The sequence below is a fragment of the Drosophila miranda genome, chromosome 4, assembly GCF_003369915.1.
Source record: "Drosophila miranda strain MSH22 chromosome 4, D.miranda_PacBio2.1, whole genome shotgun sequence".
Taxonomy (NCBI): domain Eukaryota; kingdom Metazoa; phylum Arthropoda; class Insecta; order Diptera; family Drosophilidae; genus Drosophila; species Drosophila miranda.
Genome location: NC_046677.1, coordinates 9167490 through 9195292, shown reverse-complemented (window position 1 = coordinate 9195292; position 27803 = coordinate 9167490). Strand labels below are relative to the sequence as shown.

The 27803-nt window shown below is 43.0% G+C and overlaps 4 protein-coding genes and 1 long non-coding RNA gene across 7 annotated transcripts in view; all 5 read left to right on the top strand.

The window, feature by feature from the left end:
• The window catches only part of LOC108163886, a 37237-nt gene extending 23242 nt beyond the window's left edge, over window positions 1-13995 (top strand). For 2 of the 3 annotated variants that reach the window (XM_017299403.2, XM_033393328.1), the window contains 14 exons: window positions 1320-1415; window positions 2457-2571; window positions 2672-2766; window positions 3915-4042; window positions 4120-4331; window positions 4426-4681; window positions 5265-5378; window positions 5452-5575; window positions 5645-5759; window positions 5892-6006; window positions 6075-7135; window positions 7195-7499; window positions 7766-7878; window positions 9383-13995. In XM_017299403.2, the coding sequence (XP_017154892.1) occupies window positions 1320-1415; window positions 2457-2571; window positions 2672-2766; window positions 3915-4042; window positions 4120-4331; window positions 4426-4681; window positions 5265-5378; window positions 5452-5575; window positions 5645-5759; window positions 5892-6006; window positions 6075-7135; window positions 7195-7499; window positions 7766-7837 (2808 nt within the window). In that variant the 3' untranslated portion in view covers window positions 7838-7878; window positions 9383-13995. The remainder of the gene's footprint in view (window positions 1-1319; window positions 1416-2456; window positions 2572-2671; window positions 2767-3914; window positions 4043-4119; window positions 4332-4425; window positions 4682-5264; window positions 5379-5451; window positions 5576-5644; window positions 5760-5891; window positions 6007-6074; window positions 7136-7194; window positions 7500-7765; window positions 7879-9382) is intronic. The other variant, XM_017299405.2, reaches the window with a different exon arrangement.
• Window positions 13996-16412: 2417 nt separating this feature from the next.
• Window positions 16413-16918, top strand: LOC117188878. Its single transcript, XR_004472932.1, has 2 exons — window positions 16413-16523; window positions 16581-16918. It is a non-coding gene; the product is annotated as an uncharacterized LOC117188878 (long non-coding RNA).
• A 1764-nt stretch (window positions 16919-18682) lies between these two features.
• On the top strand, window positions 18683-20355 carry LOC108163943. Its single transcript, XM_017299482.2, has one exon. It carries the CDS (start codon window positions 18775-18777, stop codon window positions 19729-19731), a length of 957 nt encoding a protein of 318 aa, XP_017154971.1. The 5' UTR covers window positions 18683-18774; the 3' UTR covers window positions 19732-20355.
• A 1862-nt stretch (window positions 20356-22217) lies between these two features.
• LOC108161600 lies at window positions 22218-23180 on the top strand. Its single transcript, XM_017295887.2, has one exon. It carries the CDS (start codon window positions 22413-22415, stop codon window positions 23079-23081), a length of 669 nt encoding a protein of 222 aa, XP_017151376.1. The 5' UTR covers window positions 22218-22412; the 3' UTR covers window positions 23082-23180.
• A 2127-nt stretch (window positions 23181-25307) lies between these two features.
• Window positions 25308-26696, top strand: LOC108164304 (cytochrome b561 domain-containing protein 2). The gene is made up of 4 exons (XM_033394023.1): window positions 25308-25490; window positions 25618-25946; window positions 26014-26206; window positions 26323-26696. Exons 1-4 carry the CDS (start codon window positions 25484-25486, stop codon window positions 26631-26633), a joined length of 840 nt encoding a protein of 279 aa, XP_033249914.1. The 5' UTR covers window positions 25308-25483; the 3' UTR covers window positions 26634-26696.
• The last annotated feature ends 1107 nt before the right edge of the window (window positions 26697-27803 follow it).

The window sequence follows — 27803 nt, the reverse complement described above, 5'->3', positions numbered from 1 at the left end:
TTCAGTTTGTTTGCACCGCTGCGGTCCCGCTGCCAGCAATAAATTCCGAGTGGTACTGCCCCTGCCCAGGATCCTTCCAGGGAAAGGGCGCAAGACAAAGGAGTCCTTATAAATAAACATGCTGGTTGCCTGGCTGGCTGGCTGGAAGGGGATGCGTGTGTATCCCAGGTACACATGTTCTCTCGCATTTGTCCTCCATTTGTAAGGAGATTTGCTGGGTTATTAATTAAGATTCGCGCTTTGCTTTCATGCACTAATGGGCAAAGGGGAAGCTACCACATATTTATGCGATTTTAATTGAGCTTCCTCTGCTGGGCAAAATCAATGGTTTGTGGGCCTTTGTCTAATGTTCGAGCCCTGTTTAATTACTTTTTAAGAATATTAAAGATATTTTTAGCTTCATCCTTCATCCTCTGGGACTCTGTCACTTTATCCCCCATCATAATTTTGCATCACAAATCCGGGCGACTGATAGAGAAATATGTTTCTCCGAGCGTTGCTGGCAATGTCCCCGCAATTAATTTGCGGCACGCAACTCTTGATTAATACACACGATTTGTTCACTATCTGAGCGACCAGACCAGACCAGAAAAACGGAGAAACAGAGAAACAGAGCAACAGTAGAGCTGCAGAGCAGCATAGTTTTACGAGTCCTTAATTAATTACACAGCTAACTGGCATGGCGCATTCAGTTTCAGTGTATTGTATTATTTTGTGAATGTGTGGGTGACATGATGGACTGACTAGGCCGTAGTGACTGAGTGCCCCACACTCGTGCGATCCCCATAAAAATCGGTATCAACTTGTGCGGGCTGCGTGCGAGTTTAGTTTTTGTGTCGTGCTTAATTTGTTGTTGTGTTTCTGTTTCGGGTTCGCGTTCTCGGGTTTTCTGTATTTCTTTTGTTTGTTGGACTACATTAAATATGCATTAAGCGTTGATTTCCAAGGGGTTTTACGGTTTTCGTTCGGGTTCTATTCTAAATTCACACAAAGGACGTCTTAATATCGGAATATACGAGTATGAGTACGTGTGGGTTTGTATATTCAAGCCATTTCGGCGGGGCAGACATAGTTCAGTGGCAGAACGAACAGTTTATGGGGGCCGAGTTCAATGGCCCAGACAAAACCGAATCATCATCAGTTTGCTAATTGCATCTTGGCCAACCAATTATTTGCGGTTTCGGCCAGTTTGTTATAGCCTTATAGGGGTCCTCATAACTCGACGGGCAGGCAGGCGCTGCGTAATGAGCCGCACGTGCTCTTTATGTGCAGCATTTGCATTCAATCATTTCTCAATTAATTCCCCTCTTTATTTCCAGTTGGTCTCCAGCAATCCCAACCAGCGGAACTGGCGCGGCATCCTCATCGCCCTCCTGGTCATCATCATTGTCCTCGCCCTGATTGTTACTTCGGTGGTGAGTGCCCCAACAACACATTTCTCATTCGAATTTTATACAATCTCACAGCATGGTTTTTGGTTATTGTTTAATGTTCGTTGCGCTGGCCATCAGCCGCACATTGTACACCGAAAACACACACAATGGCTGTACTCCTTAATTAGATTCCCAGCCAACACAATCTCATTTGCAGACAAAACAGACCAATGTCGGTGAAGCTGAAACCAGAAATTGATAGAACAAATGTAAAATACAATTACCATTAGTTTTCCCCCACACAGAAAAAATACACAAAACAAGAGAAAATAAATTCACAAATAGTTGACCAACAGACCAACAGAAAAATACACAAAGTCGAGGTAAAATCGTTAGAAAAAGAAGAGGTCTAGCAAATGCGAAGCAAAAAATACTCTTAGCTACAACATCACAGGGACCTTCCTGAGTAAAATAGAACCTCTCCCCACAAATAAAAATGCACACTGAAGTGCAATTTTTATCGGTGTACAAAACCTTTGTGTTCTGTTATTTTATTCATTTCTAAATATACAAACCAAACCCTCAAAGAAAACAAAAACAAATTCTGTGTAATTTTCAAAAGGTTGGTGAAAGTTTTCCCTTTTTAATTGGAACCAATTTGCAAATTTCAACAACGCACACTTTTTGTGGCCTACTTTTGGGCGCTTGCCGAAATTATTTCACCCAAAAAAAAAGATGAGGGAAAACTGAAACTGCCATTAAATATAAATGTTTATGTATATGTGTATATTTAACAAAACCAAAAATCTGATAAATTTATGTGTGTAAATACGTTACGTTCTTTTTTGTCTCCTGTCTGTTTGTTTCCCAATTTTTTTCGCAATTTTTGTGGCTGCCTGATCAAACATTTTTCCACACACCCACACATTTGTTGTCCATTTGTTGTCGTGTGCTTGTGCGTGTGTGTGTCTCATTGTAATTGTAATTGCATCTGTGTCGTCTGTATATGTATCTGTGTCGATGTGTCTGTGTGCGTGAGTGGGCAGAAAACAACATATAAAATTTCTACATATTTCAAAAAAGGTGCTGCTTACGCCCCCCGATGAGGGACCGCGCGTCAAGGGGCAACGCATCAAGCTGCAGGACATAGTCGATGGCCTCTACATGCCGCAGCACGCCAACGGCAGCTGGATCGATGGTGGGTTCTATCATTCGCCCAACGATGTCCATTCGAATCGCTTTTAATTTCCGCTTTTCCACTTTTTTTTTCCCCTGCTCACCATCTATGTTTTTTGCAGGCGAAGAGTTCCTCTATCAGGACCATTTGGGTCGCATCTGTCTGCTGAATGCAGCCAATCGCTCGGAACGTGTCCTCATGTCCAATGTGACATTTGTAAGTACATTTGTGTCCAGTCCAGGCCCTCAAACCCTAGCCAAAGCATAGCCTTTGTTTGCTTATTGCTTATCTCTCGGCGAAAGTACAAATATTTGCTCGGTCTTATTTACGACGAGCTCTAGGGAAGAGGGTGGTGCTCTAGCCGCAGTCCCAGTCGTAGTCGTAGTCCTAGGAGGTTGGCCATATCTCGAGTGTACACACTCGACTTGGCAATGTTAACTGATATTATGGCGCTCGCACAAAAGTAGGCAAAACAAATGGGCCAAGTTATCGCGTGTGGGGGAGGAGCCCCCCTCCACCCCCCACTCAATCCAACGCGATAACGATAAAGGCAAAAAGATTTTTATGTCAATGACTGGGTAAACACACATATGATAGAAGCAAAGGAAGTGCGGGGCGGGAAAGGGACTTCCACACGGAGGTAAAACGTTTTCCAAATGAATAATGCGCGAGCTGAAATTGAAAAACAAACAAATAAAGCAAAAGCGAAAGCAATAGCAACAGCAAAATGAAAATGAAAGAAAAAGCCAAAGAAAACAAGCAGCAAGAGGAGGAGGAGAAAAGGCGACTAAGTTTCTCTTTGGGGAAACGATGGGGGAGAAGTGGAATTTCGAGTGGCTCGAGGGGCCAAATATGCATCTACCAGCAACAAGTGCAATAACTTGAGTCAACAGCTGCCAGCCAGAGAGCAAAATAATTAATGTCTGGCCCAAAAACACCGAAACCGAAAAAGGGCGGAAATGAGCAGTCAGAAGAACAAAATGGAAATGCATATTCATGGCCATAGGAATAGGAGTAGTCGAGCTGTCGTCGGGGCATCGGGGATCAAGAGTAAGCCATGAATAGCTGAAAGCCAAACATTAACTTCAATCTGGAAAAGGAATATGGTTACTGAATGCTAAAACTCTTTGGCTTTGGCTTTAGCTGGGGCTGTGGCAACTTTTGGCATTCAATTGCCATAAACAATGCCACAAAATTTGAACATTGTGCGACACCAGAAAAGCCACGTACAAACTTCCGCCATTTTGCGTGCGAGAATCCGAAAAGACCATTAAAATTTTAATTAAAAGTTGCGTATACGCAACACAGCGTGTGGCAGGAGCATACATTTAATATAATTTTAATTTTCGCCCCCTTTGGAACAGAAAACCCTGGCCCCCTTCACCTTCACCATATCGGCGGACAAGCGTTACCTGCTCTTGGCCCAAAATGTTGTGAAATTATTCCGACACTCGTATCTGGCCCAATACACGCTCTACGATATACAGACCAGGTGAGTTGTGCTCCATCCAATTGCAGGAGGCCATCTATAAGGTAATTTTACTTGTAATCCCCCCATCCAATGGATAGCGAGAGCATCAAGCTGCGTCACAGTCCACACCAGGATGAATGGCCATATCTGCACTACGCCCGCTTCAGCCCCAGGGGCAATGGATTGGTCTGGGTGCAAAGCTACGATATATACTATAGGAAGGAGGCACGCGGCACCACGGCACATCGCATCACCCACGACGCAGTGCCCGGAGTGGTCTACAATGGCATTCCCGATTGGCTGTACGAAGGTACAGTCCATGCTGTCCACTGAACAATTTAATTCGATCGAAGTACGAGTATCATGGAAACATATTCCGATTTCCCCTTTGTTTCGCATTTCAGAGGAAATCCTTCATGCAAATAATGCGATTTGGTTGTCCGACACTGGCCAACTGATGCTCTACGCCACCTTCAACGACACGCACGTCCAAGAGCAGCACTTTGCCTGGTACGGTACGACGGGTCCATCCGGTGGGGCTGCATCAGCAGCAGCTGCAGCCGGAGCCGCAGGCACGCCCGGAGGAAGTGGTGGGTCGTCGTCGTCGGGAGGGGGGAGTAATCCGTATGCCAACCTCTACCCGGAAATCAGATCCTTACGGTAAGTCGTGACCCCATTATGGGGCTTTTGGCTATATCACTTTTCGATTATGTGTTAATGATGCCCTGCTCTCTCTCGTGACTGTCGTTAGACCTAATGGCCTCCCCCTAGCACAATGCTTAAAATTCATGAAGTAAAAGAGAGAGAGCTGACGTCAGAGCTGAACCTTTTCACAGGCAGGTGGATGTCTGACAGTGGCTTTAACCTTTTTCGGAAGGGACCCCCCTAACCCGCACTCGTTCGCTTTTCTTAGACGTAGTGACAGATTCGGTCCCTGGAATTAGTTTTCGGGGGCCAAAGACAAAACAACAGAGCAACATCGCCACCTAAGCAGTCTGAAGCATATTAAGAGCAGAGAGAGAGTGGGAGTAGGAGTGGGAGTGTGGGTGTGGGTGTGGGTTCTCCAGCCTCGTTGATCTCCTGTCAATTGGGTTTGATAAATTGCTAGAAAAGGTCTGCCCGAAAATAGGGCATGTGGAAAGAAGTTTAGTTCGAGTCAAGAATGTGGATGAAAATTAATGAATGGTTCAACAGAAACAGGCAGCTTACCTTAAAATAAAACTCTTCCTTTCATATCCAATAGCTATCCAAAGCCAGGCACTCAAAATCCCACAATAACTTTACGGGTGGCCGACCTCAAGGATCCCAAGAAGGTGCACATCACGAACCTACGACCACCGCAAATTATAGCAAACGAGTAAGTGGATGCAATATAGGTTCCCCTGAAGGCTCGTGCCTCTAATTTTCCCTCCTCCCTCCCCCCTTTACAGAGATCATTACTTTAGCAGCGCCAGCTGGGTAAGTGGCACAGAGATCGCTGTAGTCTGGCTGAATCGGCCCCAGAACATATCCGTGGTCAGTGTTTGCAAGAGTCCGTCGTTCGAGTGCATTGAGGTGAGTGCTGCGCCAAACCACTAAATGACCCAATGACCCCAGCCAACAATCGTCCCCTATCCTTTGCAGACCCATCGGGTGAGTGGTGATGGACGCGGCTGGGTGGACACCGTCTCCGTGCCACTGTTTGCGGCCAATGGGAGCATCTATGTGGCCATCTCTCCATTACGCGATGGCCTGTTTGGTAAGTGAGCCATATGTCAATTTGGGTGCTTTTGGATTTGCGCTTTGTTCCAGCGGTTGAAGGTGCCGGTAATACAATGCCTCTTCCCTTTCGTTCCGTTTCGTCTCTTCTTCCGGCGCTCGATAATCGCAGGCTATTTCCGGCACATCGTGCACGTGGACATCGACAATAACCGGGTGCTGCCCCTCACCCATGGCCCCTACGAGGTGAATCGATTGTTACACTGGGACCAGCTGGATAATTGGATGTAAGTACCTTCCGGTAGAAGGGAGGGTTGGATTGGAATACCACTGAACCCGGTTTGACTTCTCGCAGCTACTTCCTGGGCACCCCGGAGCGTCTGCCCTCGCAGCAGCATCTCTACCGCGTGTCCGCTCTGCCCGCCCGCCAGGGACAGGCCCTGCACACGCCCGACTGCCTCACGTGTCCCGCCCTGATGCAGCGCTCCGATAGCTACGAGGAGGGTCACACCAAGTCGCCGCCGAAGCTGGTGACGGCCTGGGATGACGACTGGGAGGATTCCGAGGAGGTGGAGGCCCAGGCACCGCCACCGGCCATGCCCCTGGAGCAGCAGCCGCGTCCCGGACGCGGACAGAGGCCACCGCTGCCACCGCCACCCAGCGATTGTCTCTACCATGAGGCACAGTTTCCCATCACTCTGCAGGCGCGCTATGTCCTGGTCGAGTGCCTGGGCCCCGTCGTTCCCACCTCGATTATCTATGGCCTAAAGTCGAGCATCTCATCGAGCTCCAAGGTCAACCGTCAGAGCACCCAACAAGAGGAACCCCCAACGGAGGGCGGAGAGGAGAAGGCAGACGTCGAACCCAAGTCCCAGTTTTTGGAGCTACTCGTCACGATCCAGAATAATACGCGACTCAAGGAGAAAATGGCCAAGACCGCCCTGCCGCAGATGAAGACCTTCCCGGTAATGATCTCCGGCGGCTATCATGCCCAGGTGCGGCTCTACCTGCCGCCCGTGCTGCGCGAGGACGAAATCACGCGATATCCCACCATTCTGCATGTGTATTCGGGTCCGGGCACTCAGCTGGTCACCGATCGCTGGCATGTCGACTGGAACACCTATTTGGCCGGCAGCAAGGATTACATTGTCGTCGAGATCGATGGACGCGGCTCCGCGGGTCAGGGCTACCAACTGCTCCACGAGGTCTACAAGCGTCTGGGCAGTGTCGAGGTCTCCGATCAGCTTGAGGTCAGCGAGTATCTGCGCGACAACCTGCACTTTATCGATTCCCGACGAATGGGTGTCTGGGGCTGGAGTTACGGTGGCTATACGGCTGCTCTGGCACTCGCCGGCCAGCAGGATATCTTCCAGTGCGGGATAAGTGTTTCACCGGTCACCAATTGGAAGCTATACGGTGGGTTTTGTGGTCTTTTAAGGATCCTAGAGATGTAAGGATACTCTTTATCATTCCAGACTCTACCTATGCCGAACGCTATCTGAGTTTCCCCAATGTCACGGACAACTACAAGGGCTACGAGGAGAGCGATCTGTCCAAGTATGTGGACAACCTGCGCGATCGTCAGTTCCTGCTCGTCCATGGCACAGCCGATGACAATGTTCACGTCCAGCAATCGATGGTCCTGGCCCGATCTCTGACCAGCAAAGGAGTGCTCTACAAGCAGCAGATCTATCCAGATGAGGGCCACAGTTTGTCGGGAGTTAAGCGGCATCTTTATCGCTCAATGACCGCATTTTTCGAGGACTGTTTCAAGAAGCTGGTGAGTGCTTGAGCCGTAGAATTGTTTACACTTTTCTTTTGTATTCCAAACCATTTATTTTTGTATTATATTCTGCCACTCTCCTACCACAATTATATCAATATATATATATATAACTCTCTCTTTTTCCTGCTCTCCAAAAAACAATATATATCTCAACCACCAAACTCACCGCCAAAAAAAATACCACAACAAATGCCATTTCCTTTTCGGTTACCTCTTTTCGGTTATGTATTTTGTCCTTACATTCTTCCTCCCTCGTGTAGATCGATCAGCAGCAACAAAATCAAACAGATTCCATGGATTTCCTGGACTTCCATAGTTTCTATGGGCGCTAATTTTGATTCCACATCCCCCCATCCTTCAGATACGATACTAGGTACAGTCGTCGTTGTCTATTCTCGTCCATTGTATTTTGCCTTCGTCGTCGTTTTCTCATTGTTTTCTAATTGTAATCCTGAATTTTAGTTTTCATTGATGTTGTTCTCGTTGTCGTTAGTTACTCGGAAATACTCGTACTCGTAATCTCAATCTGTTAAGAGTTTATTCGCTGTTTCAATTTCTTTAAATGTGTCAATTTTTTAGGGGCGGGGACCGTCAAAAATCTTTATCTTTTTGCTTTGAAAGTTTTGCTTTGAAATACTGAATATAATATAATTTTAATACATGTAGATGCCCTCCCTCTTCCCTACATCCTTACCGAAAATACTATAAAAATACTAAAATACAAATACAACTTGATTGCCTTTAAAAGGTCTTTCGCTTGCTTTAATCCTAGCATACATAAAAAATACCACAAAAATCGCTCCCATACTAATATTACCATGCATAACCCATCAACCTATGTTTCTCCCGTTTTCCTTGTTCATTAATTTTTCTATTCATGCGGCTTTTTTCTAATTTCATAACTTTTAAGTGGAAAACAGGCGAAAAAACTTAGCTAATCCGAAACCCCACCTTCCTGCACGCCACTTTCCCGGTTCGTTTCGCTCTTAATTTAATATGAAACGCGTTGAATCCGAAATACACTTGTTACACTTTAGGCTTACCCACGGCTTACGAGTCGCCGGGAATCATTCACGGTCCCCTAGCCTTAGCCCGCGCCATACTCTTACATGTATGTATGCTTGTTGGTGGTTTCTGGGGTTCTGGCGGGGAGGGGGCCTTTTCTCCGTGATGCGTGGCAAAGTGCGGAGTTTTGCGGCTTTCCGTTGAGTTCGGTTAAATTTAGTTGAGTTTAGTTTGGTATTTCTTTTCTTGCTGGGTTGTTCTGGGTGTCTTGCAAGTTGTTCCAACTTTATTTTGCTGCTGTTTTGCTGTTGTTATGAGTTCTATCGTTTTCCTTCGCCTTCGCCTCTTCCAAGTCTTACTCTTCAGCAAGTTTTCTTTTTGGTTCAAACATCTCTTTCTCAGCCTCTTCCGAATCGTACTCTATGCAAGTTTTTCTTTCTGGCTTGGTCCTAATTTCACGTCTATTCTTTTGGTTGTTTCACACAAATTATTTTGGCTGTCCTACATAATGTCTGTATGTATGTTTGTATATTTTTTCTATTTGGTTGCGTCTATAAGTGTGTGCGAGTGTGTATATTTTATTGGGACTTGCTGTTGCTCGATGTGTGTTTTCCTTTTATCCAGATACAGATACAGATACAGAAACAGATACGCAAAGAACACAGACAACCCCACACAGACACTTGCTACTTTACCTAAATGTTTGCTTATGCCTTGATTGTGTCTCTATCTCTCTTTCTGTCTGTCTACCTGTACTCCTCCTTTATAACTTTCTATATCTATATTCTTTCTGCCCATCAAAGTAGCGAAAAATTGATGTATTTTTTGGAAAACTCATTCAAAACGAATTTCTATCTACCAAAACACAACAGGTGCCGCCGGAGTCGAAGGCTGGCCTGGGCAATGGCGGCGATATGCAGCAATAAACATAATTTAGAGATGGAATAATTCTGATTGCAAAACTCAAAACGGAACGTGGGAACGAAATGGTTTTTTTGTAAATTGCATTAAATGTAATTTATCGTTTCGAACACAAACCAAACACAGAGATACCGAAACACACAGCCAGCAGGAGAACCCCATTAACCACTAAGTTAAATGGCATTTTGTTGAAAATTAATAAGCAAAGAAGAACACTACTACAAATGATCAAGGAAAACAAGGAAACAAGTGTGTCCTGAGAAAAGGCAAAGCAAGTGTGCCCAGAGCCCTGACAAAAAGCAGAACACGAAAAGGACAAACCAGTGTGCCCATAGCAGCGGAAACAAACCACGAATGTTTATGGCACGAGTATGCGGATAAAAGTAGCAAAATCAACATGGTTGTGAAAACATAACTTACACACAGAGGCACAGACACAGAAACAGACACAGATAAAAACATGCAGACGCACACACCTCCAATCTACACCTATGCAAGCATACACTGAGCGCAAAAGAGGGAGAGCGACCGCGGTGCGCACAAAGGTAGGCAATAAAAAATTACGCACGCGGCTTTTCTCCGGTGACAGGTGTGACATTTTAATGCCCTTGCAGAGGGTATTACCACTTTGAGTGAAATTTCAACAACGGTTATTCAAACTACAATTATTCGTGATCCATGTGTCCTTCAAACTGTTGGAAAATACTGTCCCTAAACTCAAAAGCTTTCTTTCACTCGCTATGCAAGGGTATTAAGCGCTTCGGTTGTCCGAGTCTGCCTTTCTTTATTGTTGATTTTTTATTTTATTTTTTTGCTATACCTTATGCAGTTTTGCATAAATTTCCAATGAAGAGCAAACAGAAATAAAATTGAAAAACACATTTATTGAAGAGGCAAACATGAACCAGCTGAGGTTTGAGGTGGGCGGCGTTCGGCCAGAAAGGAAATTGGCACCATAAATCAAATTTGACAACGTTCTAAATGACATTTTTTGGTGGTGAAAAACACATTTTTATCATTTGCTAAAATGGTTAATGGCTGATGCGGGCAGAGAGCACAGAGCCCATAAATTCTACATAAATTGATGAAGTTTTGCTCATAATTGAAAAGTGGGAAAGACATTGAAAATAATTTAGAATAACTTTATTTCCGATTAAAGAGTGTTTTCATTTGCATAGCTGTCTTTAAGACACTCTTTCTCTAATATGAATGCTGTTAATCGAACATTCTATGATTGAATTTTATCATAAAATTTACTGCCACCAAAACACAAACGAAATTAAACAGAATAATGTCCGAGAAATGGTCGTCGTCTGCTCAGCTGGGGAAAACGAGAAAGAAAATACGTTTGCAGTAAAGTTTAATTAAATCCAATGGAATAAAAACACAACACAGCAACACAGCCATAAATAAAAAGCATAAATAATTGAAATGAAACGGAATGTTGGAACCAGAGACGCAGGCAGGGACGCAGGCAGCCCTGCATGAAAATATTTTCGAATAAAAACTGAATTGAATTCGCAGCAAGCAAACAGCAGAAAAACGCAAAATGGCCAAAGTTAACTTAAATTAAAGAGGAGAAAATATACTATGAGATAAACTCCAACAACAACAACAAGAAAGAACGAAAATTATAAAGAAAATAAACAAATTTAATAGTTTAAATGCATGTAAGTAGCGCAACAATATTTCAAATATTTAATAGACAAATTGAATCGTTTTTGTTAATTATTTTGTATTGCCACAAGAACTTCAACTTCGACTTTGAAGGCGCGGCAAAGTACATTTCTAAAGGAGAAAGTAGTAGTGAAAGTAGAATTAACCAAGAAACTAGTCCATAAGCGAAGGTGAACTAACGAGTTAAATGAAAATGAGAAAAAAAGGTCAAAAATAGCTGCGATACACATTAAACATTAAAAGAAAAAGAATGACAAAATAATGCTCGAATTGTATGCAAAACTGCGACTGTCACAGGCGCAGGAGCAGGCAACGTTGACAAAGGACAAAGGCACTGAGGCGCCAATGACACTGCATCGCACAGACAGACAGACAGACAGTCCCACTCCCATTCCCATTAAAAGCCCCAATTAGCAAGGCAACACCAGTGGAAGATTGGAGCATCCCGCTACCATACTTTCTCTTCTTTTCAAATATGGCAATATGCAGAAAGGGATTAGCTTTAATTAGATTTCTGGCCCGGCACACTTTTTTCAAGCGGCAGTTAATTAGCAAACCGCCAGGCAAATTCTGACTCGGTTGCGGCTCCTAATTATGATGGTTGTGCTGGCAGTCGTCCAGAAACAGAAGCAGAAGCAGCAGTGGCAGTGGCAGCAATTGGAAAATATATGGTTATAGGATAGCTCCGATCGGGTTGTCTGGAGGCAGAATGAAGGTAGGGGTGGTTTCAGAAGAACCAGAAATAAGGGCACTCCCTCAGCAGATCTCCAAGGCTTAGCCATAGCTGATTAATATTAATATTATGGATGTTTTTAGCAAAGAGTATATCTCAGATATGACAGGATACATAAAAAAGATCTCAAAATCTGGCAGGAAAGCCTTTAAAGCGTATTGCTATGATAACCCTACTAATTGTTATAAAATCCCCAGGCAACTATGGGAAAATTTAAATCCAAAAAACTACAGCTTTTTATGAGACATAAAGCTCAAGTAGACTTAAACGAAATGAAACCTAATTACCAGGCAGTCTTTAAGTTTTAGCACATTTCAGCTCTTACCTACGAAAGAGTGCCATACAAGTACATCTCGTCGCTTCGCAGTGGCAATCTCAATGGCCTAAAAATTTCTCCAACTTTCAGGGCAATTTTAATAATAAAGCCACGCTTGCCGCAGAGCCCCCTAGCTTCAACCCCTACCTTCCGAGAGAGAGAGAGATCCCTCAGGTAGGCCTCTAGGTGGGATGTTAGAAAATTGCAAGGCAACATAAATTTCTGTCTGCCTGACACTTTTATGTGCGTCGCTGGCGGTTTCTGCCGTTTTTACGCGTTTTTAGACGCTGGCAAAACGCATGCCAGTGTTTGGCTAAGTCCGGGGGTGTACGTTTACCCGCCCACAATTAGCTCGCTGGCTGGCACACACACACACGCAAAACACGCACAGCTACAAAGGGAAAAGGAAAAGCACACACAGATACTCGTACACCACCTGGTGTGGTGGTCGGTGACGGACGGATCTATGTGTGGGTTTCAGGTGTTTATTTTTAGTCTGAAAGGTCGTCACAGCTGTGTTAGATGTCGGAAAAGCTGAGTCTGCGGCTGTAAAAAGACCAGCTGCTGCTGCTCTCATCTCGCTCTCGTCCCTTCGCCCCACGCACACACGCCCCGAACCCTGTTGACACACAAACACACACCCAACCACAAAAAAATTAAAGGACGAAGGTGTTTTACCTTAAATGGGACCTAGGTCCGGAAGCCCTCCAGATGAAGCCATAAATGCGATGCCGTGTCGGGGCGCCCAATGCTATGGAAATTGAAATTGCTCTAAGAAACAAAACGATACCGAATATTTAATTGCTTTCTAAGTAGTGTACTAAGGACCAATTACCAAAGAAACAAGTGGGAAAATTAATAACTATATGAAGATAGTGCATATATACACAAGAATATGGAATTCAAGTAGAGATATTAATGAAATTTGCAATATATATATATATACATACGACACATGACATACGACATACGACATAATGAATATTGACTCAAATACCATTTAGTAACTATACAAGCATACAATATAATATATATATACACCTACTGATATTCTGATATATACAAGAATCAAATAACTATATACGAGTATACAGTAGTCTAGTTCGTTTAGTGGATCAAGCGTTTGCATTATTCGAGTTATAAAAAGAAACCTCTGAAAACCAAAAAAAAATAAAAGAAACCACAAAATATTATTAGCTCAAGTGGAAACTAGAGTGGCGGTGTGGTGGCTCTGTATAAAAGGTAAACTGTAATATACGCCTATGGATAAACTATGGATACTATACTTTGATATATGATAAATATATTTTATAAACAACTTTTACTCTTAAACAATAAAAAAACACTTTTAATACTCTGTCTTCAGCCTTACCGTAAACTATAATAAAATGAAAATTGAACAAACGAAGAATATAAGAAATCCTTAGCCTAACTCAAGCCTAAACCAACGAAATCGATTTCAAATTGTTAGTTATGTTGTTTTAGTGTACATAAGCTTTAATGTGGTTAAAATTCCATTCGAATACTTTGTTTCTAATCCTTTTGTTAGAGAGCCTTTGAGCCAGATTTAACCCTAGCAAAAAAACGAAAGCAAAAAGCAAAAAAACCTTTGTGATCCAACAAGTTTCTTCTCTTCCATGAAGCAAAACAAAAAACAAAAACCAGAACATAAAAATATAATAATATGAATTTAAACTAATTATGTAATTACATTGACTTAATTAGCTGAGACGTTCAATAATTTCGCCAGGCATTTAGAAAACAAGAAAATCTGAGGAAAATCATGAGAAATGAGAGTACCCACAAAATAAATCAAAGCATGAAAACCAAAAACTAAATCAATTAATTGTGATTATTTTTTGTTAGATTTCAGAAAGAGTTGCGGCATTAAATGGGTTTAGAATGGGTGTCAAAAGTATGTTCGTCTGCTTTTTGGTAAGTTCGGAACAGCATTGGATCTTACTTTTCTAATGGTGATGGAAAACTAATACTCAAACTTCTTTCGAACCATAAAGTGCTCCCCCAAAGTAACTCATGAATCAACTTTTCAAGTAATCCCAAAACTAGCATTAACCAAAGTGCCCAAAATGCACATGTGCTGCCCCTGGAAATTGCTCTTTGGGGGAAAACAGCCCCAAAAAATTACAAGCGAGAGAAAAATGCCGATCAATTTCCTGGTCTTTTGGCCAAACTAAATCAAATCCACACCTCTTGGGTCCGAATTAAAAATGAAATATTGCACTCAGTCTCTCAGTGGCCAAAGAGTGCTCCTCCATTGAATTTGCAATGCCAACATGTCTGCGATTTGCGGCAGTCCGGGGCACAGACGGAGGAAAGCACAAAATCGAAAATGTAAACCGGGAAAAAGTCCCGTCCCGTCCCGACCATCTCCATAACGCACGTAACGAGCTGCATTCCGTTTCCCTTCTTACGCCTTTACGCCCTTTAGTAGGTCCGAAATCATGGGCGAGCGAGCCCCGTCGCGGACCGAAAGGCGGCACGCAAATGGCCACAAAATGTGCGCCTGGCATGCAATGGCCATCGGCTGGGGCCAATGGACAGGAGCCAAGAGCAGGGGCTGGGGCTGGGTGCTCCACCGGCGGAACCTTCCTGCTACAAGCAGGCAAACTTTTGACTTAATTGGCCAATTGTTTGCCAAGGCGCTGAACAAGAAAAAGTGTTGCATATTTGATGGCGTTTTATACAGGTCTTTCTCCTTTTTTTCTTTCGGAGAGGGAGTGGGCTTGGGTTTCGGTTTTTTCCTTTTGTTTTTGGCAAAAAGAACCAGAAATGAAAAGGTGGCAGGTTTTTAAAAGCCATCATTTTGGCAGCTAATAATTTATCGGAGCGGACCACTTTCGCGTAGCGTCTAATTGCCGCTTAGCCGAGCGCTCGCTTATGTGGGAGGAAGTGGTCATTGGGAACAAACATATATATGTACATATAATGCATGGCTGCTCTAATCACGTCCATAATTGAGCCGCAACAATGGAAACGGCCAGCACAAATTGTGGGCCACTTAAATGGGGGAAACCTGAGAACCAGGCGAGAGCTGGGGGCGCATACCCACCAAGGGAAAATGCTGTTCAGTCGGTGGTGGGTTGACCTATACGTATGCCAGTCACAGTCATTATCTAATTTAAACAATAGCCTTCCTTCTATAGAAAGAAGTGTGGGCAGGTTAAAAGGGCAATGACAATGCCATGGACTGGTGTAGAATTCATCCTTGTACAACAGTTCAGATCGAACATGATTGCATTTTGACGGACATACTGGTAAGTCTTCGTATTCCTTCATTCATTCATTTAATCGATTTTATAAAACACTTGAGTAAAATTCCCCAAGGCCCATGACATTTGTGTAACCATTTAGGGCATATTTTCCTTTACTTGATCTCAAAAGCAACACTTTAGCTGTATTATGTATATGTTTGGGCTATCTTTAAAACTGTCAGATTACCATAAACATGATTTGGGTTGAGTGACCTAATTTTCGGCACCGATTCGAGAATATTTCAACCAATTTATGGCATCTACGATAACTGAAATGCAAATTTTAAAGTGTACTTTAATTTTTTTTGCCGATTCGTTATTCTGAGCACACCAGCTATACCCGCTTTTTTCCCATACTCCCCCTAATGCCAATCAATTGCTGGCCAATGCTGTCCTGACAAGGGTGCCTCCAACAGTTGGCTATTTTTTGCGCTATTGTGAAAGCGACGCCGGGCTGGTCCGAGCCCCGTCGCCTGTCAGAAGGAAGCAAAACTCAATACATTTGTAGGATAATGCCTTATATACGACGCACAACACATAAATAATTTACATTTCGCATGGTCACGCACAAATCATGTGAGGCCCATACCAAGCCCATGCCTGGTCCCGAAACAGTCAGTCAGTCAGACAGAGAAAATGCGTTATGTTTGGGTATTTTGGGTCTGGGGCGGTCTTCTTGGTTCGGATGCTGCATGATGCGTATAAAAGTGACAGTTGAACATGGAAACACACTTAAAATGTTAATTGATACGTAGACAAGGCGACTGAGGGGCCACCGTAGAGCGGACCACAGTTTCCCTTTTTCTGCGCATTATGTTTGATTGCATTCTTAAAGGGGCCTTAAATATTATAATTGTTGGATAATTAACTGTAGCATATTTCTACAGTTTTATTTTCACAGATGACTTGATGGAATTATTTCGATTATGTATATTGTATGTTTGGCCAATCACATTACCCACAAGAACTCTATTTATAGTTGTCAAAATCTTGTAATATTTTCTACTGCTTTAATTTTTCAGTTGTTCATCACACTCAGATCAGCACAGAACAAACAAATTTTTGTATAGTTTCAAGTTCCTGTTTGGTTTCAGGTAACTACTTTCACTTTTCTTATAAAATCGAAAAGAATTAAAATTATTTTGTTTTAGAAATTTTACGGATCGAAAATGTGTGACCCTTGTGGATCGTGCTGCGCTCCTTGCTGCGCTCCTTGCTGCGGTCCATGCTGCGGCCCGTGCTGTGGTCCGTGCTGCGGTCCGTGCTGTGGTCCTTGCTGTGGACCCTGCTATGGTCCCAATGTCTGCGGACCGTGTGGCGCAACAGGACCCTGTTCAGGCTGCTTTGGCTGTTGCTGAGCAATAGAAATTACAAATTCCAAACGACGGTCTAAACCTTCCATCACAAGTCCGATGAAACCTGCAGAAAGCTTGAAGCTATTGTTTAGTCTCTACGAATAAAGCATTTACCAATACAAGCATTTCAAAAATCTATTTCTTTTCATTTTCGATTTCAGCTTCGGTATTCACTATCAATCTGAAATGGAATGTAGAGTTGAACAGAAAAATATCGTTGATCCTTAGTTAAGAACTCCAGCATCCCCAGCCATACATATTTGTTTTCTCGTCCACTCTAGGCATGCAATGGCATGCCCCTAATTTGATGGAGTCCTTAAGGATTAACATTTTTCCCCAGTAAAAATATTTAACTTACTCCACTATTTATAGCACGATCTGGACGTGCTATGGCTTCTTGTGATCGAGCAAGCATCCTTAATTTGATGGGGTTCTTATCAATGATCAAGGATATTTTCCCCAGTAATTTTCGCCACTTCTGAGTCGATTGGCCGGTGCCATGTCTGTTTCCCAGGGGCTTAGCCCTTCTGGTCTTCCGGTGCATATGAGCGAGTGTGCGCTCGATGACGGCTGTCCACTCCAAGCGCCTGACTGGCTGAATTCCCGAACTCCCCGCCGGCTCCTGCGCACTGGGCCACGATGACTGTCGCGCGAGGCTGTTGCCTTTGGCCTTGGCGACCATATCCCTCTTCACTGCGTCCCACGCGCTTTTCCCCGCCTTTTCAGTCCGCTCCCCGTCGATACCTCCTCCGGGGGTGATTCCGCCCTAGCTCCTCCTTCTCTCGGGGGGTCCAAGGGGATGTCCTCTTGGCTGGACTGTGGCAGCAACTGGTTGCCCTGCTGCAGGCCATAGCCATGATTCCGCTGCGGCGGTGGAATTGTTGGTTCCCACCCACGGGAAACCCCCATTAATACGCCAATGAACCACACGCTGGGCTTCAAGCTTCAAAACGCGTGAATCAGGTGAATCAGAATATAATTATGGACATATTTTAAAATATATCTTCCTTTACAGAGGACTTATGTACCCTACGGTTTGCCACAAACCGAGTAGTATCCGATTTTCCCCCTCCAGACGGAGTCCTATCCAAACATTACCGGGACGTATTTGAGGCAGACCGAGTCCTATCCCAGCCAGACAGAATCGTATCCTAGTGGTAAAAACATCTTTGATCCTTGGTCCTTGATAAGGACTTCATCTGATTAAGAATTTTATACCGATCACAGGACCAAGAACTACTTTCAATTTGGTGACGAAAGGTAGCAGTAAACAACTTGTTTACAATAAAGTAAATATTTTCTACATGGAAAAAAGTAAAAAAAAAACCGAGATTTATAGTTCTGGGATACCAAAATAAGGTCGGTCGCAATATTTTTTTACAACATTTCTTATGCATGTATCATCTCTGATTAATTTTTCTTTACCTTAAGTGTAAAACTAGAATAAGTTTCCACTAAGGGTAACAGAAAGCTTGTTTAAAATAAAGTACACACGGCTGGCTCATGATGATGCTGAGGTAGCCGAATGCCTGAGCCAAAGACCAAAGACCGGATCTAATACAGAAAGTTCGTTTGCCTATTCGATAGCCTATTTAAGTGCTGTTATTTTGAATTTGATTATTTTCAAATTTTATCGATAATTTAATTTTTAATCTGAATAAACTGTTGAGCTGTGTGACCGCACACTGAGAAGAGAAAAAATAAACACCTGCAAATTGCTAAAACCTTTTTTAGGCAAAATGGTTAATTAATCTGATAAAATTATGGGCATGGCTAAATATTCTATACAGCTAGTAATATTCCACGGAAACTTAAAAACGAGGAATATGTATAATAGAACTTGAAATCATCAGTATATTTACGGTATATTTTTAAAATGAGGCGGTATATTTCTCAGGGTCAGCAATCAGCTGGTGAAATTCACAACATTTGCTAGAAACACACAAAAAAGAAAACATCGAAAAGTACGGTTTAACAACAATTTTTCGCCATGGAGAGGCTAAACGACGATTGTGTGTGCCATATACTGGAGTACCTGCCACTGGTGGACCAAATAAAGATGTGCCGCCTGTCGCCCCGTTTCCGGGAGCTGCTCTGCCAGATTGTGTGGAGGAAACCACGGTATCGGAATGTCTCAGTGTCGGATGCCATGCTAAAACCGTTGAGCAAGTCGGACTACATCTACTTCTTTGAGCTGACTAGCGCCGCCATGGAGGAGCTCTACATATGGAATGTGCATTCAAAGGCATTCGACTCGTACCTGGGCCGCCACCTGATGCGCCCCGAACTGAGCTTCTATCTGCGCCGTGACTTTAGTAACCTAAAAGAGCTTTGCATTGCAGATGAGAACATGAACAACAGCATGGTCAACACCATAGCCAAGAACTGTCGCCAGCTGCGCTGTCTGAGCGTGTCAAGCGCCTACGTGACGGGCAAGCACATGATCAGTCTGACCAAACTCGAGTCGCTGGTCGCCCGCGAGTGCTCCATTGAGACCGAGTACTTGAGTGAGATACTGGATCAGCTGTCGCTGACCCATCTGGACCTGACCGCCAACAGACACCAAGTGGAAAAGACTATACTGCAGAGTGCGGGGGCCAAGCGTCTGCAGCGTCTCGGTATATCCGATGCCCAGGACTATGGCTTTCTATTGGCGGACCAGCTGCCGCAACTAACCACGCTGGTAGTCAGCTACCACAAAGTGTCGCCGCAGGATCAGCTGGATATGTTGGAAACCACACGCAGACGGGTCGAGGATTCGCCCGGTAAATTTCCCAAGCGACTGCAATCGATTCTGTGCAATGTTGTAGATGTGGAAGTCGCCCTCGAGCAGATAGCGGGGCTCGAGAAGCGCCATCCCAGAGATACACCAAAGTTTAGCGAGATATTAAAGATTATGTACTTCTTGTCGAAGCCAGTGGGGAGTGATAAGACGACGCCCCCCTGAGATTGTTACTGGTCTAGATGTCTGCCCATGCTAACAGATAAATTTCACCCAAATGATGAGCCGCACTTATAGTAGTAGCATGTATCTGTCGACTACCATGCCGGTAGGTCTCTAGTCTATTTGTAACTCTCTCTTTAGATAAGGTTTGTTTATTTATGTCTATGTGCTTTGCGGATGAACTCTGTCGGATGAGGCTGTGATAGTATTTCATAGACTTGTTAAACCTCACCCTAACAAATACAATATGTATCTAAGCCTAATATGTATACATATATATGTATGTCGTGACTTCCAATTAGAATTAGGATCGAGATTCTATAAATATAGACATACATACCATACATATATTTGCTTTGCTTCGTTCTGTGTGCGAAAATATGCATGTAAATAAATGTTGTTTGTTCTCTAAACATTAATTTGTACAATAAGTAAATAAGAAACTCAGTTCGATGTATGTATGTGCAGCCTATAAGTCACAGCTGCAAGTCTGCAAGTGGTATCGGTTGGCTTTAACTAACTAGACACATGTATTAATAATATGTATCTTCCATTATGTTCCATTTACCAATTGCACTATGTAATGTATAATTAAAATGCGTTTGATGGACCCATTTACTGTGACAATTGGTGCAATTTCGACGCTGATGCATTTGGTGGGGGGACCAGCAACATCTTATCCCACATCTATGCCACCTCACTTCCCAGTGAAATTCGTACTGCCTACCGAATATTATTAAATACAATCCAATCTCTGCGACAATTGGCAAAGCCCTTTATTCACGGCGGTCGTTACAAAAGCCGCACAACGATTTAAATGTTGTGGGGTGGGATGTACTGAAGATTATAAATTCGGCCTGACCCCTTATTTTATAGATCTCAGCGAATCGATATGCTAATAAGCGCTGGAGTATGTTTCGGCTTGATCTGTGTTGGACCGATTCAGTTGGCCGATACGTTGCCATAGCTCCAGAACATCAAATCTGGTTGGTTCGTCTCCGGACCATCAATAATAGTTGAGCTCTGGCTACGGTAGCTAGACCAATTAATAAAGACCGCACGTACCAAAGGAAGACGAGGATTCTCTGTCTGAGGCTGTGAAGCACTTTTGGAATCTTGAAAACTGTTACTCAGCGGATTAAGATAAATCGATTAAGGATCTTCTCTGCGAGCGTTTGTTGAAGGAAAACTGTTCTCGTCTTAAAAATGGTAAATTTTCTGTTTGACTTTTGGATAGTGCTGGTTTTAAGGCTCTTGGCGACTCATTTTATCTCGCTCTTCGTCGACTCAAAATTATGAAGACAAAGTTGTCAAAAACCCTCTACTGAAGGCTAGGGCAGTTCTTCTTGCCCCATCATTTCACCAGCACGAAACTTCGTATCACATGCGAAAGCTCAATGACTAAGTAGTTGATGACTGGCGCAACCATATAGGCAAAAATATTCAGCACACTGCTTCGGATTAGGTTCTTCTGAACTGCACTTTGTGAAGGTATGGATGTCTCACCTAGGCGAATATCTGCAATGCATCTTTTGGCGAAGAGGTGATGGTGAATGTCATCCGTCGTCAAGTAAAGAAGCTCCTGCACAGAGTACACTTTCCTACACGCAAGTGGCCCTCCAATGAGCGTAGAGTGCTTGATGAGGGGACGTACGATGAAAGCGAAAAACTGTTCAAGTACCATGATGGAACAGAAATAGCGAAGACGTTGCGGCTAGTATGGGATCCTAATTCAGATAACCTACTGTTCACAGATGTGTACTGTTCAAGTTTCTCACTCAAGATATGAATCATCACTTAATTTTCTTTTCATCACAATTACAATTTTCTTTGATTAGAAGGTGTGTGTGTGTGTGTGTGGGTGTGTTTAATGATCAGCAAAACCAAAATCCAACCGATTGTCTGTCCAGTCGCTTTGCCAGAGACCAAAAATAACTGTCGTCTACCACCAACATGTGAGTGTGGCTGAATGTCGGGCAAACTTTATCTCGGTACGTGCGATTTTGCATTTCGATAAGGAGGCAGAGTGAATGACTAGCGGTCTAATCAACGAAATACATATGTTTCATTAAGTTCCGCAAGCGAGCTACTCAACTTAAAAGTGCCTCCAATTATTGTTAATAACCTCTCTATATTTAGCCCCCCGAGCTCTTGCCTAGGAGCGGGCACGGTAAACGTGATTCCCAGCGCATAAGACATTCGATGGGGAACTGGAGCTGGCTCTTAATCTCCCATGCTTAGATCATGACAGAGCAGATGCATAGCTCGTATACTTGGAATACTACTACGTTTAAAGACTGCCATTGGATGGCGTTCAATACGTAAACTTAGACGTGATCGTGCTGGGTGGCTATCAATTATATAGTATAATCCTTTGAGTCGAGGGCATTAGAATGAAACGATAGCAAACAAATAGTCTGCCAGTTGAGTGCACTCAAAAATCCACTCATTTTCAGGCAATAAAGACCTTCAGCAAATTTTAATTATATAGTTCAATGCAAAACCTGACGAAAAACGGTTCAAAGAAGCTGCTGCAGGGGTAGAAATATAAAATTATCCTTTCACAGGACATGCAAGGCGATTGCTAGTATAATAAATATTGTTAGTCCTTGAGTTACTCGTTTCGAATATAATAATTAGTGATTTCAATACTCGGAGACCTAGTTTACATAATTCTTTCAACCATGAGTGAGAAGAAACCCAGTGAAATCTCAGTGATCCAGCACATTGAAGCGGCTCTGTATGTCCTCAACCAATTGTGCATTGGCTTCGTGACCATTTGGGTCAGTTGGATGTGTTTGCGCAAGGACCTGACTGGCATATACCTGCATGTGTGGCTGGTTACCTTTGGATTTATCTTCCTGATGGCCGAAGGCATGATGTGCTTCTACGACGAAAGCTGGCTAACGCTGCGCTACACCCGCAAATACAAAACGGCCGCCCATGTCGTCCTGCAAGTGATCGGTGGCGGGATGGGCGTAGCCGGTTGTCTCATCCAACTGATTCGAGACAAATGGACAATTGGTGTTACCACACATGCCAGCCTGGGCTTTGCTGCCTTCATCCTGTGCTTGATCTCACTGCTGAGTGGACTGGCTGCCGTCCTGGCCCGAGCCATGAGCAGGGCGGTGTCGCCACTGATCAACAAGACTTTCCATGTCGTGCTGGGCTTTGCTGCCTATGTGATTGCCATGATGGCCCAATACTACGGCTATGCACAGACCAGCATTTTCAAAGGACAGGGAGCGGACTTTGTTATCCTCATGCGAGTGGCCACACTGGTATCCATGGTCCTGACCACCATAGGAGCCATCAAATCGTTGTACCAAAAAGTAGTCAGTTTGACGAGTTAAAGACTATGCTTTTCCAAAGTTCTGTGTTTAAATGTTCCTTGTTCTTCCGTATTTAATATTTATATACTTTAGGTTAAGAAATATATGACTGAAAACGAATCTTTGTTTAACTAACTTGTTCCGCCCATAAAAGGGGGTACGGGCATATCTGGAACCCCATGCCGTCTCGGGAGCCTGTCGAGGCAAACGGCACGGATCTACTGAGTATCCTAGACAGGGATTAAAAGCAGGAAGGGGACCAAGACAAGGAAGATCGAAGTGGAGCAGCCAGGTCCTATCTTCTGCTACAATAAAGTTTTTTAATTTTCCCCCCTGATTGTTCGATATTCTGCTGTTTTTATTGCACAATAAGAAATCCAAGCATCCTTATTTCCAGAACAGTGGTCTTTCTAGTGGTCTTCCCAAAACTATTTCCGATTTATTTTTGTGATTTCAAAAATAATTCCCTGTACCGAAAATTCGTAGAAATTCGAAAGATGAAATTGTTAAGTTTAATTTTGATTTTCCACTTTTCCTTCTCAACTCTCAAAGTTCAAGGACGTTAAGGGAAGCAAATACATTTTCAGGCGCATTATCTATCATCTCCACAAAGGTACTCTGATCAAATTTGATCTTTAACGATTGAAGCAACGTCTTGTTCAGGTAGAAGACCTTCAGATATACTGAACTCCACAATTTTGGAGAACGCTTCGTCTTCGTGGGAAGGAGTGCCCAAGACATGGCCTCATCAGCATTCTTGCAAAGACAACTGCGAATTCTTTTGCACTTGGAGCTGAATTTTTCACGGTCTGCCTTTTTTAAAAGCTTTGCTTTATTTTTAAAAACTTGCAAACTTTAATAATTATCAAAAGCTTTTGAATCAAATACAAACTGAGAACTGATGCAAACACTATTGGTGAGCTCAGCTGCTACGGCCGCGACTCTACATTTATACCCGATACTCAGTTCAGTTTACGACAAAGAGTGTGTGAGAGAGAGAAAGAATATACTCAATCGACTCGTCTATTGCCAATCAAGAAGATATATACTGTATGGAGTCGGAAACCATCCTTATATATATATGTATATATATTCGGATATACTAAAAATTCGTTATAGGGAGATCTAAAGCATATAAGCATTCGAGTTACGGGCCTACGAAAATCGTAAAGAAATATTCACTGTAAGGAAATTCTTTATAAGGAGAGCAAAACGTACTGCAAGTTGAACGAAGTCTAGGTGGAAATAAATTCGTTATATAGAAAACTTCGTAGTACTAAAGTTCGTAATAGAGAAGTACGACTGTAATGCTTATTTAGTCCACAAGAAGCTACCTACCCTGACTGACCTTCACATTCTAAGCCTTAGTCGTCAGATCGAATAAAAAATATGCTTCAAACATTGTCAATTATTCTGCTAGTGCCACAATATGTCCAGGGAGCAGTGCAACGTTTACGCTGTTTAGTCAACCTTGTTTAGTCTTGAAATTAATTTAGTTTAAGTTTTATATAAAGAATATTATGCATTCTTTAAGAAGATGTAAATAATATTCCAGCTGTTCCAATAAAATCATTAATATGATTAAAATTACACGGTATGTATCCGTTACACTCAGTGCTGGAAAATACTAATCGTTGGATCTATCACTAAAATAAAATATATGCAGAGAGCAGCACGATTAAAGGTATAGTTGAGGCTTAGTGTTTTCTCATAGAACTGCTACGCTATGAAGTATATTAACCAGTCTTTATGCAGATAATACAATACCAATATGAACGTAATTGAATATGATCATATTTTGGTTAATTAGTCCGTTCCACTCAGTGCTGGAGTATACTACTAACTGACGAATCGTCATATTTATTGCGATCAACTAAATGCAGCGAGCAGCACGATTGAAGGTCTTTTTTCAGTTTAGTGTTCATTCATAGAACTGCTACGCTATAAAAAATATTAAGCTGTCTTTATGAGTCACATTTTGGTTTATTAGTCGGTTACTCTCAGTGCTGGAAAATACTACTAACTGATCAAATATCCACTACTGCAATCAAATAAATGCAACGAGCAGCCCGATCTAAGGTCTTTTTGCGGTTTAGTGACTTATCTGATGTGTTTATTGGCACTTGAATAGCTTCACTTCACCAAAAGGAAACCGATACGATCTGGAATAAAAAATGTTATTTATGTATTTGTAGTAGTCAAGCGGCGTGCGTTAAAGTGACGTTGGCAAAAAGCTTCGGCAGTTGCGCTCAAACAGCGGTGGAGATAATTTAAATCAATTGCGAACGGAGGAACGGACGGACATAGTCCAATGGGCGTATCGGGCCGTTTATTAGCCGCTTAATAAAGTTCGATCGTTTTGTTAATTTGACGATCATTTACCGCTTTAGTTCCCAATAAATTATTTTACAAAAATTTGTCTGATGAGAGGTAGGCACACTTATCAGCTGGGAACTGTACAAATGTTCTTGCACTGTGTACTCACAGTTTACTTTATTAAACACGAAAAGAGCATTATGTCAAAGCACTGATAAGAGCTTAAAATAATTCAAAACAGAAACTACAATGGCCGAGCCCGAGCGGCCGGTTGTTAGTAGATCACAGAAAGTCGTCGACTGCGGCAGCACGATCCAGACGAGAACATACGCGGCGAGAGCAGCACGACAAGCCTCATTTGTTTTAATCGAATCTGCGCAACGATATTCAAAAATGTCCCACAACACACTGTCCCCGCACGACTCTCAGGACCGATGGCAGAGAGTGGAGTTCTGTCTGAACGTTCTCAATCAAATCTGCATTGGTTTCGTAACCATCTATATGTCATACCTGACACTGCGGACTGGACTCGAAGGCACTAGTCTGCATGCTTGGCTGGTCACCATTGGGGTAACGTAACTGCTAATAGCAGCAGGAAGAATCGATCTCTAAAGATCATCATCTTTTTCTCGTACAGTTCTCCTTCTTCATGGCCGAGGGTGTCATGATCCACTATGGCGGCAATGTTCTCACACACAGTTACAAGCGGCATACAAAGACCACAATACATTGGATAGTCCTAACACTGGGCGGATGCTGTGGAGCATCTGGAGCCCTAATCAAAATGATACAGAAAGGTTTCTCTCTCCAGTCAACGCACGGAAAGCTGGGTGAGTAATTCAAACAACAAGAGAGAGAATGCGCCATTATCTTGACTGTAGAACTGCTCTCCGAATGAATGAGTAAAACGTCCGCTGATCAATGGAATTTCCTACTTCCCCTACAGGTTTTACTGCATTTATACTGTGCATACTGGCCATGACATCTGGCCTGAGTGCACTCTTCTCCGCTCGCGTGAAAAGGCTGATCACCCCATTGCTGAACAAGACCTTTCACAACCTCTTGGGATTCGCTTGCTTTGTCATTGCATTGGTGACCCAGTATTACGGCTACCAGACGGGCTACTTTACGAATCGCAGTGAGACGGACTTTCAGATTCTGATGAAGTGCCTCACACTCACGTCGCTGGTTCTGTCGAGCTATGGCCCAATGAAAGCGCTCTATCAGAAATGTGAAAACATTTCTCGTCAGTTTTAAGATGCAAGATTTTAACTATAGCTTCTATCGAATGTACATAAATAAATATAATTTGTTTCATAATTATACCCGATACTCAAAATGAGTATTGGGGTATTTTAGATTTGTGGTAATATTAGATAGTATTAGATTTGGACACCCCCTTCCGAACCACAAAGGACGAAAATCTGGTGGTATTCACAAATCTCAGAGACTATTAACGCTAGAGTAACCAAATTTCGAATCCGCACTCCTGTTAGATCTCACTATAAAACGTATACCTCAAAACTTCGCCCCACCCCCTTCCGCCCCCACAAAGGACGAAAATCTGTTTCATCCACAATATTGCAGATTCGAGAAAACGCAGAATCATAGATAATGACCATATCTATCAGATTGCTGAATCTGGATCAGATCAGATCATTTTTATAGCCAAAAGGAACAAATCTATTTGCAGTGGCTATGCAGCGCCCGACGTCACGCTCAGACTGATTTTCTGTCTCTCTCGCACGCACTCTTTGTCGTGTCGCTTAATATTAGCGGCGTCTGCCGGAGGAGAGCCATACTGACTTAGTATCGGGTATAACCGTAGAGTTGCGGTCTCCGCAGCAACTCACAATGTTCCCCCTCGTTTATGTTTAGACTGGCTCTCGTTTAAACGGATATTGACCTTTCTAACATTTTATGGGATTTGCTAAATGAGCTAATCTTATCGCCCGGACACCTCACGGGTACCATAAACACGTGCACATAGTTTAGCTGTGTTTCACTGCCGGCTGGGAAAACCCACCCGGAAATACTCAATCAAGCAACGCGTGTCACCGGCTGTAAATCCCACTTCAAAATATAATGTACCGATTCTCAGGCGGTAGTGATAAAGAACGTCATAATTAAGTATAATCTTAACGGTAGAATGGACTCTACCGAGACTGAATTTATGGTATCCTATAACTGGGTTTGCAATGCCAAAAGGAGGAATTTCCAACCCTATAATGTATATGATAGGGACCTCTATGAAAACAGAAAGTATCGTCTATATTGGGGTAAAGATTAGAATGCCGAAAGAAGCAAGTTTAATACAAATAGGTGAGTATTTGTATTCAAAAAGATTCTATGCTTCTATTACATCCAAGGAGTCACGACCCATTATCTTGATTTTTAATATAGAAAACAAACGAATTTAAATTCTTA